This window comes from Eulemur rufifrons, chromosome 2 (genome assembly GCF_041146395.1).
Source record: "Eulemur rufifrons isolate Redbay chromosome 2, OSU_ERuf_1, whole genome shotgun sequence".
NCBI lineage: Eukaryota > Metazoa > Chordata > Mammalia > Primates > Lemuridae > Eulemur > Eulemur rufifrons.
Genome location: NC_090984.1, coordinates 116,775,398 through 116,796,154, shown reverse-complemented (window position 1 = coordinate 116,796,154; position 20,757 = coordinate 116,775,398). Strand labels below are relative to the sequence as shown.

General features: G+C 43.8%; 1 protein-coding gene across 1 annotated transcript; it reads left to right on the top strand.

The window, feature by feature from the left end:
• Nucleotides 1-1,233: 1,233 nt before the first annotated feature.
• On the top strand, nucleotides 1,234-20,705 carry DDX24 (DEAD-box helicase 24). The gene is made up of 9 exons (XM_069489255.1): nucleotides 1,234-1,304; nucleotides 2,652-3,371; nucleotides 9,792-10,337; nucleotides 11,005-11,158; nucleotides 11,453-11,968; nucleotides 14,708-14,783; nucleotides 16,934-17,122; nucleotides 18,563-18,692; nucleotides 20,231-20,705. The coding sequence occupies exons 2-9, from the start codon at nucleotides 2,657-2,659 to the stop codon at nucleotides 20,497-20,499; spliced, it is 2,595 nt and encodes an 864-aa protein (XP_069345356.1). The 5' UTR covers nucleotides 1,234-1,304; nucleotides 2,652-2,656; the 3' UTR covers nucleotides 20,500-20,705.
• The last annotated feature ends 52 nt before the right edge of the window (nucleotides 20,706-20,757 follow it).

The window sequence follows — 20,757 nt, the reverse complement described above, 5'->3', positions numbered from 1 at the left end:
TTTTGGATGAGATTAACATTTTAAATCAGTAAATTTTGAGTAAAGCAGATTATCCTCCATAAGGTGGGGGCCTCATCCAGCCGATTGAAAGCCTTAACAGATCAAAGACTGGTCTCCCCTGAGCACGAAGGAATTCTGCCAGCTGACTTCCTTTGGGAAACATCTGCTCTTCCCTGTGTCTTGAGCCTGCTGGTCTACCCCATCTGATTTTTTTTGAACTGGCCAAGCCTAAAGAAACCTGTCTCTCTCTCTCTACACACACACCTTCCCTACTGGTTCTGTTTCTGTGGAGAATCCTGATTAACACAGATGATTCTGTCAGTTTTTCAGAGGCCCCCACTGAGAATTTCCTCACCCACCATTCTGACCCCGCGACACGCTCCTCAATTCTCACCTCAGTGGCCTTATTTCCAGCCTCTCTCCAATGGAATCACTTTTCCCAGCAAACAGCCCTGCAGGGCAACGTTCTGTCCTGCCACGGAGGGACCTGCAGCCCTTCCTTCCCACTCCACCAGCAGGGACAGTCTCTTGGTATCAGACTTCTTCAGGCACCAGCTAGGCACAGGCTCTATGCCACCCAAACTCTTGGAGACACACCAGTTAGAGCTCTACCCCAAGAAATGAGCAAGCTCTGTGCCATGGTGGCTCTATGGGAGGGGCAGGGTAGAGGGCACTAAGCTTGGAGATTTCCCTGCCAACGTCCTTTGGTAATTCCCAAGGTCACAGGTCACAGAAAACAATGTATGAGAAAGGTTTCCCCAGGGGCTCCAGTGATGCCCACATCGAAAAGTTAACTATTGTGAAGCTGATTTCTCTGCATGCAAATAGCTTAGCTTGGCGATTAAGGCTGGCGTTTTGGAGTCAAGCAGACCACGCTATCCTTCAGTGTGTAATAGGCGAGGCAACGAACAACTGGGGGAAATATGCACCTCGTGCATACACACAATACGTGGGCAACTACTACACTAAAACTAGACCAAGAATACAGGAAAACTTGCGTTGCCGTGCGCGAGCTGGCACGGTCTTTCCAGCTAGGCCCGCCGGCTCAGCCCTCACCTAAGGCCTGGAAGACCAGCACGGGAAGAAGCCAAGCCTACGCTCCAACCCTTCTCCTCCACCCGCACTGCAGTACTCCGCGCCGCAGCCAATCAGATAGCGGCGTTTTCCAAGGGGGCGGGACTTCCTGCGGCAGTGCGCACGCCTCCGTACATGGTCCCGCCCCGGAACTGCGGTCGACGCTGCAGCTGACGGTTTCTAGGGTGGTTGCCTTGTGTCTGAGGGAACTGTAGCGGCCTCGCCACACGGTGAGTAACAAAATTGGAGCGGGGCTGGAGCCGCGTGCGGACAGGGGGTGGGGACGGACCCCGGGCTCTCGTCGCTGGCTTCTCTGGGCTGCTGGGCTCCCCGCGTCCAGAGAGGGCGGCCACCCCGCCCAGCTTCGTGCCACGGCCCCCGCGCCCTGGGCCCCTAGTGCGGGCGGCAGGGCCTGGCGGCCTCAGCTTCTGGGCTTCGCGCCCCTTCGTGCCTAAGACGAAGCGGGAGCGCGGGTCACGGGACTGGCGCCACGAAGGAGGTCCTTGCTTGCTCTGCAGGTCGCTCTCCGCGTCCTCGCCTCTGTTGCAGTGACGCTCCCGCCCCCTTCTCAGCGTTGATCCGGGTTGTTGTCGTGGCGCAGCTTGTTCGGTGGGCGAACCCTCACTGTGTGCTGACGCGCCTCCCTCGCCGGGCGCCATGCTAAGTGATTTTTGACGTGCGTCACCCCTTCGTGTTGGCATAACGATCCTGTGGGACAGATGTCCTCTTATCCCCATTTTGCAGACGAGGAAATTGAGGCTCACAGAGATTAACGCGTTCACCACCGACGCAGAGCTGCCAAGTGGTGGGTCCGGATTTGACCTGAGGTTTACCTTTACTTTTTCCACGGACTCTGTTATCTTTCTTGGTCTTTCTGAAAAGGGAGAACGTGGATCGAGTTCCACCCAAACAAGTTGTGCCTAAATGGTCTTTAAATCACTTAAAATGTGATGAAAAAGGTGGGTGGGTTTTAGGCCATTTGGCAAAGGCCAGAATGGTGGCACAGGCATGTGTCCTCTTGGGGCAAGGCTTGAGAAGGAAGAAAGCTCGGTAACTTTTAATAAAGCTCGCCCCTCCCCCCCGTCCCCTCCCCCCCCAAAACCCTCGTGTTCTTATTCCGCCTTCAAAATGGCTTATGTGTGGCAAGCTTCATTCACCATGTTTTACATAATTTATTTACACAAAACATAAAACTTAGATATTATTAGGCCCCCCTCCCCTTTTTTTTTATAGATGAGAGTACTGAGGTTCATAGAGGAGTAAATAGCACTGTCCGAGGACACACACACACACACACACAGGAAGTGTTGGATATGGAATTCAAACCAGGTCTAGCTCATATGTCATTGTTCCATCTCCTGTGTACCTTCTCTTCCAGGTAAAGATGTGTGTTCTGTGCTATTTCTTTCCTCCTTTGATCTTCTCCAGCTAGGAGCATCTGTGTGCAGCCATCTTTATGTCTTCAGTTCTTTGCAGGACCTGGTACTTGATAGAGTATGTAGAACATATTTGTTGCATCAGAACCCTTTGCTTCTCAGTCACCAGCCTAATAGAACTTTCTCTCCTTTTCTTTTCAGCAACCATGAAGTTGAAAGAGGCAAAATCAAAGCCAAAGCCACCGAGCTATGGCAAATTTCAAACAAAGGGAATCAAAGTTGTGGGGAAATGGAAGCAGGTAAAGATTGACCCAAACATGTTTGCAGATGGACAGATGGATGACTTGGTGTGCTTTGAGGAACTGACAGATTATCGATTGGTCTCCTCTGCCAAGAATTCCTCCAGTCTCTTCTCAAAGGAGGAGCCCAAGAAGAGAAAGGCACAAGCTGTTTCAGAAGAAGAGGAGGAAGGAGAGTCTAGCTCCCCAAAGAAAAAGATCAAGTTAAAGAAGAGTAAAGATGTGGCAGCTGAAGGAACCAGTACCCAGAAAGAGTTTGAAGTCAAAGATGCTGAGCCAGAGCCCCAGGGAGATGGCACTATTAGTCCTGATCCAGAGGTAGGGGAGATGGCATTAGAAAACCTGGCCCAGACTGCTCCAAAAAAGAAGAAAAAGAAAGGGGGAAAAAAACTGGAGCCTTCTCAGAGCACTTCCGGTAAGGCGCCCCAAAAAGCAAAGACATGGATGCCTGAATTTTATGACCGGAAGGCAGATGTATCAGCTTGGAAGGACCTGTTTGTGCCCAAGCCGGTTCTCCGAGCACTCAGCTTTCTAGGCTTCTCTGCTCCAACACCAATTCAAGCCCTGACCTTGGCACCGGCCATCCGTGACAAGCTGGACATCCTTGGGGCTGCTGAGACAGGTAAGGGCAACTCTGGCCAGGGTAGGATTGTTTCTGGATTGAACCTGTTGCTGCTATTAGCCTAGATGACCAGGAGAGAAGGAAATGTTGAGAACATAACCACAAAAGCAATGTTGAATGAAAGTATTTAGAAGTCAGCCAGCTCTGGGTTGAAATCTGCCCCTTCCTGATTGGTACCCTAGCCAGATCACATAATTGCTCTGAAACCTAGAGAGCCCATTATGAAATGGAAATAACAGCAGTGCCTACGGCTTTCCTTGCTACGAGGGTTAAATGCTGCAGTAAACTAAAGCTTACACAGTACCTTGTAAGTGATCTGCAAATGGTGTGTTTTCCTATTCTTGAGCCTTTTTTAAATGACTCAAAGGGGCAAGGTTAGATCAGCTCTCTGGAAAGGTAGCTCTTCAGGAGTATGAGGAATACCTGTCTAATTTTCAAGAGTTATCCAAAGGTAAAAAGGGTTGCTGCTTTGGGAGTTGGTGAGTATCTTGTCATTGGAAGGATTTGACTGTGGTGGATAACTATTGGGTGGATTTTGTAGGTAGATTCAGGTGTGAGGTGACTGTTAAGACTAGGCTGTGTTTAAGGTTCCTTATTCTTTGGGTCAAGACTTTTGGAAGCAATGACAGGTTGACTTGCTGGGTAAACTAGACTACTGACTGGCGGAAGGAACTTGTACTGCCTGGAACTATTAGTACATTTAGACCAGCAGTATCCAATAGAAATATATACAGTTACTCAGTATTCATGGAGGATTGGTTTCAGGAACCCCCTCAGATACCCGAATCCATGGATGCTCAAGTCCCTCATATAAAATAGTGCAGTACTTGCATATAACCTATGCACATAATAAGATTACTTATAATACCTAATACAGTGCAAATGCTATGTAAATAGTTTGTTACACTGAATTGTTTAGGGAATAATGACAAAGTCTGTACATGTTCAGTATGATGCAATTTTTTTTTCAATTGTTTTCAATCCACAGTTGGTTGAATCTATGGATGTGGAGCCCATGGATACATAAAGCTGTCTGTATCATGTGACCCACATATATAATTTAAAATTTCCTAGGAGCCACATTTTTAAAAAAGTGAAAAAAAAAATAAAAGGTGAAATTAATTTTAGCAATATTTATTTAACCAATTATATCAAAATATTTCAGTATGTAATTCACATTAGATATTTTACAGTCATTTTTGTACTAAATTTTCAAAATCTGGTGTGTGTTTTAGACTTGAAACACACGCGTCATTTTGGAATAACTACATTTTAAGTATTCAATAGACATTTTGTGCTTTGGGTTTCTGGAACAGTGGTCAGGAAACTTGGCATGAGGTCCTGTCATATTTATCTAGATGGAAGAGAAAGGAAACACCAGGAAAGGGGAATGGAGGTAATAATAATAACTTAGAACATTTACTAAGCATTTAAAATGTGTCATGCACTGTGTTAAGTGTGCACATTGATGAACTAGGTTTTCACAACCACCATTGGTAGTTCTCACAACTGCTAATAATGGGTAAGTACCATTATTCCCATTTTACAGATAAGGGAACTCAGCCTCACTGAGGATAGACAGCTACCCTATAACTACACAACTGAAAATGGTAGTGCCTGAATTCTAGGCTAGGTCTGTGTGCTGTTAAGCATTCTCCTACACTGCTTTGGTATGTGCAGGGTCCTGGAAGTGAGTCATGGAAGAGGCCAGGTCTATGTGAGCTACTGTGGCTAGAGCCATTTAGATTCATACCACAGCTCTTGTCAGGCTTTCTCCATGAAATGTTGTGAATCTACAGGTCCAGGATTCAAAAAGACTTGGGTTAGGCCATGTATTGGGGTTGTTAAGACTGCTGCCCATGCAATAATGAATAAGTTGACCCTTGAACAATGTGAGAATTAGGGGCATGGGTCCTCCACATGGTCAGAAATCCACATATAACTTTTGACTCCCTCAAAACTTAACAACTAATAGCTTACTGTTGACTGGAAGCCTTACCAATGACATAAACAGCCATAACATATTTTACATGTATGTAACACATGTTACATAGATTATATGCTGTATTCTTACAATAAAGTAAGCTAGAGAAAAGAATGTGAAGAAAATCATAAGGAAGAGAAAATAATATTTACTCTTCATTAAGTGGAAGTGAATCATCATAAAGGTCTCCATCCTTGACTTCTTCACTTTGAGTAGGCTGAGAAGAAGGGAGAGGAGGGATTGGTCTTGCTGTCTCGGGGGTGGCAGAAGCAGAAGAAAATCCATGTATAAGTGGACCTACACAGTTCAAATCAAGGATCAGCTGTATATCCGTTACCCTCAAAAGATGCCTTGGGTTTCTTTGTAATTCCACCCTTCCCAGGCCCCCCTCCTTCCCAAGCAACCACTGATAGGCTTTCTTTCTTTTTTTTTTCTTTTGACCTAAGATTTGCACATCCTAAACACCGATAGGCTTTCTTTCACTAGAGATTAGTTTGCATTTTCTAAAATTTTATATAATGAAATCATACAATATGTAATTTTTTTTGGGGGGGGTGTCTGGCTCTTTGACTAAGCATAATTTGAGATTAAGCCATGTTATTGCAAATACCAATGTTCATTTCTTTTTATCAAATAGTATTCTGATGTATGGGTAGAGCACAATTTGTTCATCTGCTGATGTACATTTGTGTTTTTTCTGGGTTTTGGCTATTACAAATAAAGTTATTCTTTCTATGGATATATGCTTTAGCTTCTGTCGAGTAAATACTTAGGCATGGAATGGCTAGGTCTTGCAGTAAATGTGACTTTTTAGGAGTTTTCCAAAGTGATTATGCCATTTTACATACCCACCAGGTGGCATGAGTTCAAGTTGGTCTACATTCTTACCAGTAACTTGGTATGCTCACTCTTTAATTTTATTTTAGATTTTAAAAATTTTAGTATTTCCTTGTGCTTTTAATTTGCATTTCTCTAGTGGCTAATGATATTGAACATCTTTTCATGTATTTGTTTGTCATCCATATTATCTCCTTTGGTGGTGTCTGTTCAATTCTTTTGCCCATTTTTTTAGTTGGGATGTCGTTCTTCTAATGTAGAGTTTTGACAGTTCATTATATATTCTAGATACATATCCTTTATCAGATATATGGTTTGCAGATTTTTCTCCCTGTTTGTAGATTGTCTTTTCATTCTCTAACACTGTTTTTCAAAGAGCAGAAGGTCCTTATTTTGATGAAATTCAAATTACCAACTTTTATGGATCATGCTTTTGCTATTTTATCTAAAAACCCTTTGTCTAACCCAAGATCATAAAGATTTCTACTGTGTTTTCTTCTAGATGTATTAATAGTTTTAGGTTTTATGTTTCAGTCTGTTTTTTATTTAATTTATTATGGTGAGAAGTATGGATCAAAGTTTGTTTTGTTTTTTTTTTTTGCATATTGATGTCTAATTATTTCAGCACCATTTGTTGAAAAACTATTCTTTTTTCACTGAAGCGACTTTGTACCTTTGTTGAAAATCTATGACTATATAGGTGTGGAGTTTTTTCTGGAGTCTTTTTTCCCTCTGATCTGTTTGTCTCTTTACATCAGTATCTCACTATCTTGGTTATAGTAACTTTATAATAAGTCTTAAAATTAGGTAGAATAAGTCCTCCAACTTTGTTCTTTTTAGAAGTTATTTTGGCTATTCTAGGTGTTAGGTCCGGAGCCGAGGGAGAGAGAGAGAGAGAGAGAGAGAGAGAGACACACACACACACACACACACACAAAACCTCGTGTAGCAAAATGTTTATTTTGACCATCTGGGTGCAGATGGGTGGAGGCCGAAAAAAGCGTCCACCCCAGGAAGAGGGTTTTTCCGGGGGAGTAAGTAACTGGGGCAGAACAGCCGCTTGTAATAAGTTCTTTTTCAAACAACCAGCTCCTAGGACCCCTGCCCCAGTCACATCCATCCTGCAGCTCTGGCCTCATCTTTATCAGGCAAGATAGGGAAGGGATAAACTTCATCCTTATCAGGAGGGAAAAGGAATGCAAGCTCCCCTTTTGCATTCCATTTCTTTATCTCCCTAGGGGTCTGGCAAAGGCTACTTGCCTAATACTAGGTCTTTGCATTCCCATATAAATTTTAGAATCGGTTTATCAATTTCAACAAAAAAGCAAGCTGGTATTTGGATTGGAATTGCATTGATTACAGAGCACATTGAGAACAGATGACGTTTTAACAATATTGAATTTTCTAATCCATGAATGTAAAGTCTCTCTGCATTTTTTTAGGTCTTTAACTTTTCTCGGCAATGTTTTGTAATTTTTAGTATATGGATTTTTCACACCTCTTGTTAGATTTATCCTTAAGCATTTTATATTTTTGATGCTATTGTAAATGGTAATTTAAAATTTTATAATTCCAATTGTTGCTAATAAATAGAAATATGATGGATTTTTGTATATTGATCTTGTATCCTACAACTTGGTATCACCAAGTAGTTTTCTGAGGATTCCGTGATATTTTCTACGAAGATGATCATATTATCCATTCTTGATGCCTTTTAATTTTTCTTATTACACTGGCTAAAACGTCTAGTACAATTTTGAATTAAAGTGGTAGAGTGGGCATTATTACTTTGTTAGTGATCTTTGGGGGAAAACATTCATTCGGCCTGTCACCATTAAGTCTGATGTTAGCTGACAGTTTTTGTAGATGCTGTTTATCAGATTGAAGAAGTTCTCTTATATTTCTAGTTTGCTGAGAGTTTTTATCAAGAATGGATGTTGGATTTTTTTCAATTGCTTTTTACAGCATATATTGAGGTATGTTAGTTTCATATCTGAAAATCAGTGTAATTCATTGTAATCAATGTAATTCATTCTGTCAATCACATTGATTTTCAGATATGAAACTCACATTCCTGGGATAAACTGAACTTCACAGTGTATTATTCTCTTTATATATTGTTGGATTTGGTTTGCTAAATGGAAAAAAATGGCAAAAATATTTTGTGTCTCTTTAAAATGTCCTCCACTCCTTTTGGAGAATTTGTGCAACAAGAGATGGCCCAGGCGGAACTGGTAAAAGGGAGATCCTAGGCTGAGGGCGGAGGTGGGATGATCAGAATGATCAATTAGTTCAACAGTCTCTTTAGTGATTGCTTTGGGGTTCATAGTATATATCTTTAACTTATCATAGTTTAACTTCAAGCAATATTACTAGGTTACATATAGTATAAGAACCTTACAAGAGTATTTTTCCATTTCTCTCCTCCTTTGTGCTTTTTCTTGTATACTTTATTTCTATATGTGTTAGCAATCCCAACTTACATTTTCATTGTGCTTTAAACAATTATTTTTTAAAGAGGTTTAAATAATAAAAGTTTTTTATGTTTACCTATGTAGTTACCATTTCTGGTGCTCTTCATTCCTTTGTGTAGATCTGGATTTTCATCTCTTCTGCATGAAAGACTTTAATATTTCTTATAGTCCAGATCTGCTGCTGGTAAATTATTTCAGCTTTTGTATGCTTTATTTCACATTTGTTTTAGGAGAGATTTTTGCTGGGCATAGTGTTATAGATTGTCAGATTTGTTTTTTAGGTTTTCGAATAAAAATATTGCTCTACTGTCTTCTGGTTTTCATTGTTTCTGATGAAAAGTCTGCTGTTTTTCTTATCTGAAGTTTGTGGTTCTATTTTTGCTCTCTTTTTTTCTTGTAGTTCTTGCTTATAGTACTTTATTTCTTTATGTGGTTAGAGAGCTGCTCATTTCCTTGGAAAATTATTTGTGAAAATTCTTTGAGACCTATAGTAAAGGTTTCTTCCTCGAGAGAACATTTATTTGCTTCTGCCCAGGGCATTATCACTTTGGAATTGCTTCAGATTCTCAGCTTGAGATGTCTTGTTTTGTTTGTTTTTTTTTCCTGTTTTGACCACCCAAATGATGTGAATTTGGGCTCCATATACATTCAAAAGCCAGTTTGAAAATATTCAGTCTTAGACAAAAGTATTATATTTAAATTTTCTGAAAAACTAAGAAAATTTTCTTTTGCTTTCTTCTTCCTTACCAGAGAAAGTTCTTGGGAAAGTATTGTATGGATTTCATTTCCCACCCCCCAATATATTGTTTCTTCACAACCGCAAAACACACACTAAAACTTGCCCTTTATTACTGTATGGTTTCATTGCTTGGGTGTTTATGCTTCATCTCTGATGACCTTGGCCCTCAATGTCAGTCTGCTACACTTCTCCTCAGGCTCCTAATTGCATGTTCCCTCCAGTTGCAATGCTATGGGAGAACCTATACAGAGTGAAAGAGCTTTGGTTTGGTCAGGTGGCACTTGGCTATTTTAGGATCTCCTATTTTGTGCAAAAGAAAGAATTCCAGACAAAAGTATGTGCATCTATTGATTCACACTGTGTTTGTTTTGTTTTTTACTTCTAAGGAAGTGGGAAAACTCTTGCCTTTGCCATCCCAATGATTCATGCAGTGTTGCAGTGGCAGAAGAGGGAGCCTGCCCCTGTTCCAGGTAACACTGAAGCACCACCTGGAGAGACCGGAACTGAGGACAGAGCTGAGACTGGATCACCAGAGGAGGCCGGAACTGAGTCTGGGGTGTTGCCTGATGAGACCAGAATTGAGAATAAAGCACTGCCCAGTGATACTGGAACTGAAGCTGGAGTGTCGCCCAGCAAGGCCAGAGCCAAGACCAGAGGCACCATCTCAGACCAGGCGTCGCTCTTCTGTGATGATGATGCTGGTGAAGGGCCTTCTTCCCTCATCAAGGAGAAGCCTGTACCCAAACAGAAAGAAGACGAAGAGGAGAAGCTTGATGAAGAGCAGACTGGAAAGATAAAACAAGAATCAGATGGCAAAAGTGCCGCCTATAGAGCATATCCAAAGCGTCCTCTGCTTGGACTGGTTCTGACTCCCACTCGAGAGCTGGCCGTCCAGGTCAAACAACACATTGATGCTGTGGCCATGTTTACAGGTAAGGTTTGGTTCCAGTTAATGAACATTTTTTGAGCAAATCCTAAAAGGCATTAGAACTTTATTCTCTCAGGGAATTCCTTTGGGGAAGGGCTGCATAGTGGGAATTTTAATTTTATAATAAAAGCAGGAATTAATTACCAAGTTCTTAATATGTGCAAGGCACATTACTAAGCACTTCACCTACATGATCCTGTGTGTTCATTCCAACGCTGGTTACTGTATGAAGTCCTCCACCAAAGTGGAAAACAGAACACTGAGCATTAGAGGAGCTTCAGATAAACTCTGATTGAAGGGAATGGGAAAGGCTTCCTTGGGGAGGTGTGTCACAGCTGTAGGTAACATCCTTCCCAGCGTTGTGGTGCCCCACTGCTCAGCTTTCCCAGAGCTTTGCCTGGGTTCAAATCCAGCCCTTCTATTGTGGTTGGAGGGGAAAGAGTAGAAAGAAATGAAGTTGGGGAAGTAGACAGGGCCCAGATTACAGAAGACTTGGTAAGCTTTCCAGGAGTGGCACCAATAATCCTGCCAGGCCAGCTTTTTCAGCACCCCTTGGAAGCCGGGAGCTGTGCTGGTGACTGTCTCTGCTAATTTGGGGGCACCTGTGCCCTGTAAGAAAGTAAGCAGTGAGACTGTGAATAACTCTGTCCCTGATGTTTTCTGTCCCATAGGAATTAGAACTGCTATTTTGGTTGGTGGAATGTCCACGCAGAAACAGCAGAGGATGCTGAACCGCTGTCCTGAGATTGTGATAGCCACTCCAGGCCGGCTGTGGGAACTAGTTAAAGAAAAGCACTCTCATTTGAGCAACCTTCAGCAGCTCAGGTGATAAATGGTACCTCTCCTTTCTCCCTCATCCCTTTTTCTGAAATGAGCCTCAGGTGACATAGTGTGTTCAAGGCCTTCTTCCCATCACAAAATGGTATGGTGTGGTGTTATCCAGACCCTAGCCTTTAGAAAGCCGACCATGCATGAGGGATGTTAGTTGAGGCCCTGTTGGTGGTGGTCGTAGTGGGGTACCTGTAGGTGTGGGTATGCTTGGGGTGGGAGTAGGGTGTGCTGTGTATGGTTCTTCCTACCTGCCACTAACCAGTGATATGGGTCTGTCTGCATTTGCAGATGCCTGGTAGTGGATGAGGCTGACCGGATGGTTGAGAAAGGCCATTTTGCTGAGCTCTCACAGCTGTTAGAGATGCTCAATGATTTTCAATACAACTCAAGGAGACAAACGCTTGTTTTTTCTGCCACACTGACCCTGATTCATCAAGCTCCTGCTAGAATCCTTCATAAGAAGCACACCAAGAAAATGGACAAAACTGCCAAACTTGACCTCCTTGTGCAGAAGATTGGCATGAGAGGCAAGCCCAAGGTCGTTGACCTCACGAGGAAGGAGGCCACGGTGGAGACACTAACAGAGACCAAGATTCATTGTGAGACTGATGAGAAAGACTTCTACCTGTACTACTTCCTGATGCAGTATCCAGGCCGCAGCTTAGTGTTTGCCAACAGCATCTCCTGCATCAAACGCCTCTCTGGGCTTCTCAAAGTCCTGGATATCATGCCGCTGACCCTGCATGCCTGTATGCACCAGCAGCAGAGGCTCAGAAACCTGGAGCAGTTTGCCCGTCTGGAAGAGTAAGTCAGGCCTAGCCTCTAGCCACTGGGCTAAGGGGCTGGGTTGGTGGGGAAATGGTGGGAAAGCTACCTTTTGTCACAGGTGTCACGGGGGTCCTTATAGGTAGAAGGTAGCTTTTTTCTCCCCCTCTACAGCATTTGGCAAGGTCACCTCCATTTACTGGATTTGGTTGCTGTTAGTACCCTACAGAAAATTAATTAATAATGAATAATGGTGGTGATACCTACTATTAATTGAATACTTAGACAATAGATTAAGTCCTGTGCTGGCATTTTGGATATATTATCATGTTCACGAATTCTCTTAACATCCCTAAGAAGCAGAACAGATGCATGGCTAAGAGCACAGAATCTGGAACCAGAATGCCTGAGATCAATTCCTAGCTCTGTCATTTCATAGCTGGTCAAGTTATTTCACTACTCTGTGCTTCAATTTTCTCATTATAGGGATAATAATAGAAGCTACCTCGTAGAGTTGTTACCAGGATTAAGTGATTGTGAATTCATGCAAGTAAAATGTTTGGAACAGTCTCTGGTTCATAGTATGTGATTGCTAAATGTTAGTTTTAATAATTACTAGTCCTACTACGACTGCTTATTATCTCTGTTCTCATCTTATAGATGAAAAAAGAGATCTAGAAAAGCCAGTCAGCTTGCCCAAGGTTTCTCAGCCTGGAAGTGGCAGAGCTGGGCCTCAGGCAAGTCTGTTAGACCCCAGAGCCTATGCTGTGTCTTCCCATCTGCCTTTGGACCAGACTGGCATTCAAGGAACAGGGTGCAGATTGTCAGGACGAGGGACTGGGAAGTTGAGGCAGACTATAAATTGGCTTTTGCCCAGCAGTGTTTTGTCAGGGTGCTTGCTTTCTAGAACAAGTGTTTGGTTTACCTCGTTTTGAACATTGGTAAGTAGTGTGAGTGGTTTACTGGGATTAGCTTAGAGCAGGGCTTGGCAAACTACAGCCCACATGCCAAATCTTGCTTGCTGCGTGTTGTTTTTTTTGTTTGGTTGGTTTTTTAAGACGTGAGGTCTTGCTGCGTTGCCCAGGCTGGACTTGAATTCCTGGGCTCAAGCAAACCTCCTGCCTCAGCCTCCCAAGGAGCTGGAACTATAGATGCATGCCACTGCCCCTTGCTGCTGCTGCCTGTTTTAATAGTAAAGTTTTATTGGAACATAGCAAGACCCATTTATGTATTGTTTATAGCTGCCTTTGCACTGAAATGGCAGAGTTGAATAGTTGCCATAGAGACCATATGGTTCACAAAGCTGGAAATTTGCTGTCTGGCTCTTTATAGAGAAAGTTTGTTTTTTTGTTTTTTTTTTTTTATATGGGAAATATTCATGATAAATTATTAAGTGAACAGTGCAAGTTAAAAACAATAGTTTCATATTTTTTCCCCACCCCCCCTTTCCCGAGTCAGCGCATTCAAGTGTTACCACTCCCCAAACGGTGCGCAATGCACTCATTGTGTAGGCATACCCCCATCCCCTCCCCCACCCCCCACCTCAGTCTGATGTCCAACTGGTGTCGTTTCCAGATTTGTATTTAGGTGATGATCAGGGAAACCAATTTTCTGGTGAATACATGTGATGCTTGTTTTTCCATTCTTGGGATACTTCACTTAATATAATGGGTTCCAACTCTCTCCAGGAGAACCATAGAGATGTCGCATCTTCATCATTCCTTATAGCTGAGTAATATTCCATGGTATACATATACCACAGTTTGCTAATCCAATCATGTATTGATGGGCATTTGGGTTGTTTCCACATCTTTGCTATTGTGAATTGTGCTGCTATAAACATTTGGGTACACGTGCCTTTGTTACAGAATGACCTTTTTTCCTTTGGGTATATGCCCAGTAATGGGATTGCTGAGAAAGTTTGTTGACCTTGACTTAGAGCAGTGGTTTGATGTTTTACAAACTTTAATTTACATCACATTCTCAAGTCCTAGCTCAGAAATACAGGGAGTTGGGACACTGAAGGGCCAGACTGTTAAGTTTTTAAAACATGCTTCAAGTGCTTTTGACTTTCCTTGTACCATACATTAAGAAACATCACCTAACACATATTTATGTGGTGCTTACTATGAACCAGGCATTGTTCTAGGTGCTGGTAATACAATAGTGAGTAATGCAGAGTCTTTGCTGAAGTCCACAGTGTATCAAGTGGTGCTAAGTGCTAACTAGTTGAGTAGGGGATGGGGAAAGGAGACTGGGTAGACATCTAGGTCAGGGAGGCTTCTCTGATAAGGTGAGACTTGAGCAGAGAGCCAAAGAAAGAAATGAAGGGAGTCAGGTGGATATCTGAGGGAAGACCCTTTAAGGCCTTGGAAGTGAGAGCATACTTGGCATGTTTGGGGAAAAGCAAGGAAGCTTGTGTGACTGGGTGGGGGACAGTGAGTGGGAGGGTGCTAGGAGAGGAGGTCACTGACCCAGAATATGTATGGCCTCATTTAATTCACTGGAGGGTATATTTTATCACTGCAGAGTATGGCCTGTTGGTTGGGATCAGTGAGACCTGGGTTTGGATCCAGACTCCATAGCTGAATAGCCATGGACATACCTTGAGAAGTTAATCTCTCCAAGTCCCAGTTTATCTGTAAAAGGGAGATGATAGTGTATCTCCTAGGGTGTTTGTAAGGACTGTAGTGTTTAGAGTGCTTAGCATTTTATAAGAGTTTGATTAATGCTAGCTATTAGTTATAATTATTAATGAGTTTTCTCTCTCTACCACAGCTGTGTTCTCTTGGCAACAGATGTGGCAGCTCGGGGTCTGGATATTCCTAAAGTTCAGCATGTGATTCATTACCAGGTAAGGGCATCTGGGAATTTATAGACATCTGCCTGCATTGAATGGGGGCAAAGGTTGGGGGAGGGAGGAGGAATTGTTGGTTCCAAGGCCTCCTGCAGCAGAGAATACCACTGGCATCTTGTGCCCACTGCTGCGATTTTTAGAACACAGCTGAGATTTAGTTTCCAAAAGCTTTGTTGGCATTGTCTGATTTAAGTGGCCCTTCTCGCCTGCCACTTGCTATCAGCAGGTTAGAGTCTTAGTTTCTTCTATGACGTGAGCATCCATTAAGTGTGTAAAGTGATTACCCTGTAGAGAAGAAGAGTGTGATAGTTATGACCTCTGGGCTCAAGTCCCAGCTGTGTAATCTTGAACAAGTTATTTAATCTGTCTTTGTCTCAGTTTTCTCATTTGTTAAATGGCAGTTATTAGAGTACCTACTTCTTAGGGTTCTTATTAAGGTAAAATAAATTAATAGGTATAAAGAGCTTAGGAAGCCACCTGGCACATACATCGTAAGTACTTACTAAATGTTACTGTTGATAGTAGCAATACTGTTAGCGCAAGCACCTAGTAAATATTTGCATAGAGTTGTGATTAGCAATATGGACTCCGGTGGCCAGACTACTGGGGCTTGAATCCCCAGTCTGCTGCTTCATAGTTGGTTAGCTTTAGGCAAGTTATTTCATATCTCTGGTTTCAGTGTCATTGTTTGTAAACTAAAAGTAATAATACTACCTACCCCATAGGGATATCATGAGCATCAAATTGAGCTGATGCTGATGAAGCACACAGCACAGTGTAAGTACTCAGTAAATGGTAGCTATTACGGCATTATTATTATTATTCCCCCCCTTTAATTCTTTGTGTTTTTGAAAATCTTTTAAGGTGTCAATTTCAGTTTAGCAAATTTCTCCTCTTTTTGGGTAAGGGGCTGGGTCAGCCTTTGTGGAAATACTAAGACGAATCAAATACAGTCCCAGCCCCTAAGAAGCATCAGATCCAGTAGAGGAGGTGAGATGACCACAGCCATAATTTACAGCAGAAGATATTAGAAAGTTACAAAATGTAATGGGAAAAAAATAACTTCTAGTTTAGGAGGTTGGAGAATGCTTTCTAAAAGATGTTTTGCATTTAAGGGTGGAAAGGATTTGGACATGTAGAGGTAGGAAAGGAAGGAAGGAAATGGGGAGTGTACAGGGGCTGTCGGCTTAGAGTGAGAAGAGGGGATGATGGAAGAGGAGTAGTTGCTAAGGCTGGAGGGGTGAGTTGGGAGCAAGTCACCGAAGGCCCTGAGTGTCAGGTCAAGGAATTGGGCCTTTATCCTTTAAGTGAAGAATGACAAATAGATCTCATTTCTAGAGCTATTATGAGCAGTTCACAGTGGCTGCTTAGAGTACTGTATTGAAAAAAAAAATACAGAGATGTTATCTGGGTCCAGTGGAGAAGATTGTTGTGCTTCATTAATGGTATATGCCACAGGAGTGGGGGGCAGAAGGGTGTCAGCAACCGTGTCACGTTATCTGTGGATGATATATATTGAAGTAGAGGCAGCTTAGCCAGGGGTTAGTGTGGTCTGTGGAACTTGGCTGCTTTGGTTTGAATTCTTGTTCCCCACTTAGTTGTGTAACCTAGGGGGAGTTGTTTAACCTTTCCTTTTTAGTTTCCTGATTTAAAAATATGGATAATCATAAAGCATCTAGTTCATATTATTGTGTGAGCAAGAAATAAATGGGGTAATACATGCAGAGTGCTTAGAATTGTCTGGCACAGTGTAGTCACTCAGTAAATGTTGGTTATGATTACCATTGTCAGTCATCCATGCAGCGTTAATGAAGGACAGTGGAGTTTCTGTAGCTAGAGGGAATATTGTGGTCTAGCTGAGACTTAGGAAGATGACACTGGCAGCTCTGGGCTGGGGCAGAGGGAGTTGGGAGGACTAGAAAGAAAATAAGAAGTTACTGCCGTGGTCCAGCCGAATGGTCCTGAGGACCTGAACCAGGGTAGGGGCCATGGGAGGACGGAACCTGCAGAGTGAATGTGGGACTAAGCGGGGAGGGCTAGATTGGTCCACGATGATAGAGAGGTTTCTACCTGCCTTGGGGATGTGGCCCTGAGAAGAGCAGCTTGGCGATGGCCATGTACTGACCTCCCAGTTCCTCCTGTGGTAGGTCCCTCGCACCTCGGAGATTTATGTCCACCGAAGTGGTCGAACTGCTCGAGCCACCAATGAAGGCCTCAGCCTGATGCTCATTGGACCTGAGGATGTGATCAACTTTAAGAAGATTTACAAAACCCTCAAGAAAGATGAGGACATCCCACTATTTCCTGTGCAGACAAAGTACATGGACGCAGTCAAGGTAAAAAGAAAAGTTAAAACCCCAGTGCTGACCAGCCTGAGCAAATGCAAGACCCCATTTCTACAAAAATAGAAAAATTAGCCAGGTGCATGGGTGTGCACCTGTAGTCCCAGCTATTTGGGAGGCTGAAGCAGGAGGATCGCTTGAGCCCAGGAATTTGAGGTTGCAGTGAGCTATGGTGATGCCACTGCACTCTAGCCAAGGCGACAGAGTGAGACCGTGTCTCAAAAAAAAAAAAAAAAAAAAACAGTGCTAATGAGCGGATTGGGCTGCCCTTGGGAACTAAGGAATGATGGTTCTTCCAACAGCTGAAACGGGGAGCTTTGTGAAAAGGATTGGGAGTACCGTACCTGGGAGTACGGTAGAAGTACGGTAGAAGAAAAGGAGAATGACCAAAGATGTGAGGCATGTTCTCCCTGAACTGTTTCTTCGCTGTCTGGCCTCAAGTCTCCCCACCACCCCCTTTAATGGACAGTGCAGTGGGTGCCGCTGCCTAGAAAGCCCATCAGAGGATTGTGGGACAGTGAGGTTAACATGTGTCACTGAGGCAGATGCTATAGGTTTGGCACATCCCTGAAGCAGGCGTCAGTAAATGCTGCCTTTGGGGTTTTCTTTTAACTCAGCAGGCATTCATCAAGTGCTTGGTGCTTACTGTAGGCCCCGGTGTGTCAGGGACCAAAGCAAGGTGGGTTCTCCCCAGAGGTTCACCAGCTTGTGAGCAAGCCAAGCCCATGCTAAAATTTGGGCACGAATGGAGCATGTGGATCTAGTGGGCGTGTGGTTATGCTGGGAGGACAAGAGGTTTCATCCAGGCCTCCCGCAGGCAGAGATGTGGAAGTGTGCAGAGGAGATGGAATTCCAGGAACTGAGGGAGCAAAGAGCATGGAACAACGTCTAGGACTTTTGGCCCCTCTGGCTTGAAAGGAATATTAGTTACCTGGGGAAACATGGTGAGAGATGAGGATGGAAAGGTGGAGATCGCAGAGACTTCCCACTAGTACAGAGGATTAGGAGCTGCCCAGGCTTCCTGTGGCTCCTTTTCCCCACATCAAAAGATCTTTTCCATTTTCTCTGGGCATCCTACCACTGCAGTCTAACCCCAAAACCCATTAGAGGGAGAGTTAAAATGTTTGATCTCAGTTCAGCTTTGGTATCTGGGGGGAAAGTTCACTTTGGACATCTATAGGTTGGTATCAGACCAGGATGGGTTTTCAAAGGGTGTGACAGTTGTTTGGGTTTATTGTTGGAATAGCTGGCTCTTGTGATTACGTGTGCGCACACACATGTAACCATTGCCCTCTGGGCTTTTATCAAGAAAAGAACAAATGCATTTCACTGACCACTGATCTTAAGAGCTTTTTAAAAACACAACTCAAGTGAGACTTTGCTTCCCAGAGGCCTGAGCCTTGTATCAGATGAATATTTTCTGTTTTCCCCCAGGAGCGAATCCGTTTAGCTCGGCAGATTGAGAAGGCTGAATATCGGAACTTTCAGGCTTGTCTGCACAACTCTTGGATTGAGCAGGCAGCAGCTGCCCTCGAGATTGAGCTGGAAGAAGAAATGTATAAGGGTAAATCCTTGGTGTGGATGGAATTGGGGAAGGATACATTGTTTTTCTTTTTTTCCCCTTCAACTTTTATCTTGTGGGAGCCATCCCTATCACTGTGGGTCCTGTCAAAATCAGCAAGACGCTCTTTCATTCTTGGCTGACAGGCTCTACTCCCAGATGAACCTGATGCCCCTGGCCTTTGTTCCCTCTGTCTTGCCTGTCCCTGTCTGGAGCCCTCACCTGCCTGCCTCTTATGTGGACAGGCTCTCTGGTGAGACTACCTGTGTTTTGAATACCAGCCCATTCCTTTAACTGGCTGTGTGACTAAGTGAAGTTATTTAACCTCTCTGTTGTATCTCAGTTTCCTCAGCCATAAAAGGGAAGTAATAAACTACCCACCTCATGGGATTGCTGTGAACATAATTAAGGAGTGTAAAGTACTTACAACAGTGCCTGGCAAATGGAAAGTATTTGATACATTATAAGTTACTATTTATCATCACTGTTGTTACTGTTGCACTTGCTTTGAAAGCTGACAGAGCATTTCCATGTCATTATCTCATGTGATCGACTTCACAGTTTGTGACATGAACAGAGCAGGAATTTATTATCCTTTCACATGTGGGAACTAGAGGCTCACAGAGGGAAGTGATTTGTGCAAGGAAACAGCTCTACCTCCAGGCCTTTCCTGGGCCCCAACTCTGCACTTGGGGTAGAAGCTAAGGATTCAGGGATGAATCTGCAAGGTCCCTGCATAGAAAAGTTTTCAAATCTAAGAATTGGCAGAACCACATCTAGAACTGACGACAGCAAAGTCCTGGCCAGTTCTCCTTCCACCCCACCAAGCATGCAGCTCAGCTGAGGTGTTGGCATTTCAGCCTCAGTGTCAGCAAATTCAGAGGCAGACTTACTGCTGTCTGCTTGGTGTGGAAGCGGGGAGCCAAGCCAGTGGGCTTGAGGACAGTGAGCTAGTCCTCCTGGTAGGTCAGGGTTGGGTCTGGGCCTGAATATGTGGAGGCCCCGGCTTCCCTTTCCAAGGACAGGCTGGGATGGAGCCCCGTCTGCGCCTGCCTCTGCAGGTGCAGTCACAGCACCGGTGGGGAGGTACGGGAGAGCTGGGCTGCAAAGAGGGACTCACTGTCTCCTGAGGGGGTTGCAGCTGTCCTGTCACCAGACCCCAGGTGGGCAGGAAGTGGGTGGGTCATAGGAAGAAAAGTGGTCATTAGTCAGGAGACTGGGGTTCTGGTCTCTGTTTCACGGCTGTCTCTGCAATTGTAGACCTCTCTAAGCCTGAGCTGCCCTATCTGTAAAATGAAGATAATTGCAGTCTTAGAGGGTTTTCTTGAGGAGTAAAGGACAGAGTGGTCCTGCGTATCCCCCCATATGGTTAGAAATTAGTCAGTTACAGTTCCTGTCAAGCCACCACTAGCTTCTGCAGAGAACTTTTGAACCTCGCCTCCCAAAAGTAGGTCTAAAGCATTTTACATTGTGTTATCCATCACGGGAAACAAAATGTTTCTACAAACCTTAATAAATTCTTTTTTGTGTTGTGTTTCAAGGAGGAAAAGCTGACCAGCAAGAAGAGCGTCGCAGACAGAAGCAGATGAAGGTCCTGAAGAAGGAGCTGCGCCATCTGCTCTCCCAGCCGTTGTTTACAGAAGGCCTGAAAACCAAGTATCCGACTCAGTCTGGCAGGCTGCCCCAGCTTGTGTTTGCCCCAAGGAAGGGCGAATCTGCTCTGAGCTGCCTTTCCAAACAGAAGAAGAAGATAAAGAAGCCAAGAGAGCAGCAGCAGGAACAGCCGCAGCCAAGTACAAGTTCAAAATAACTGCCCCGGTCAAGTGTGTTGTGACTGCACAGTGGTGTCTGTTCCCTGGTTATACGTGAAAACCTCCTTTCCACTTGTGCATTTCATTCCGCCATCAACCCCAGTTAGAAAACGCTCCCGCTCCTCCACCTTACCCCTGTAGCGGGAGAGACCTCATGCAGATGTGCATTGTTTGGCATAAAAATCCTATGCTGCAGCTTAATATTTGTGTATTCCAGTGTCTGCAGGCTTCTTGTGTGTTCAGCTTGATTTCTTAAA

Excerpts from the sequence above, each read along its gene's own strand:
- DDX24 (XM_069489255.1), top strand. The coding sequence starts at position 2,657 with ATGAAGTTGAAAGAGGCAAAATCAAAGCCAAAGCCACCGAGCTATGGC. Across the intron at positions 10,338-11,004 it reads TGCTGTGGCCATGTTTACAG|GAATTAGAACTGCTATTTTG; the intron begins GTAAGGTTTGGT and ends TCTGTCCCATAG. Across the intron at positions 14,784-16,933 it reads AGCATGTGATTCATTACCAG|GTCCCTCGCACCTCGGAGAT; the intron begins GTAAGGGCATCT and ends CTCCTGTGGTAG.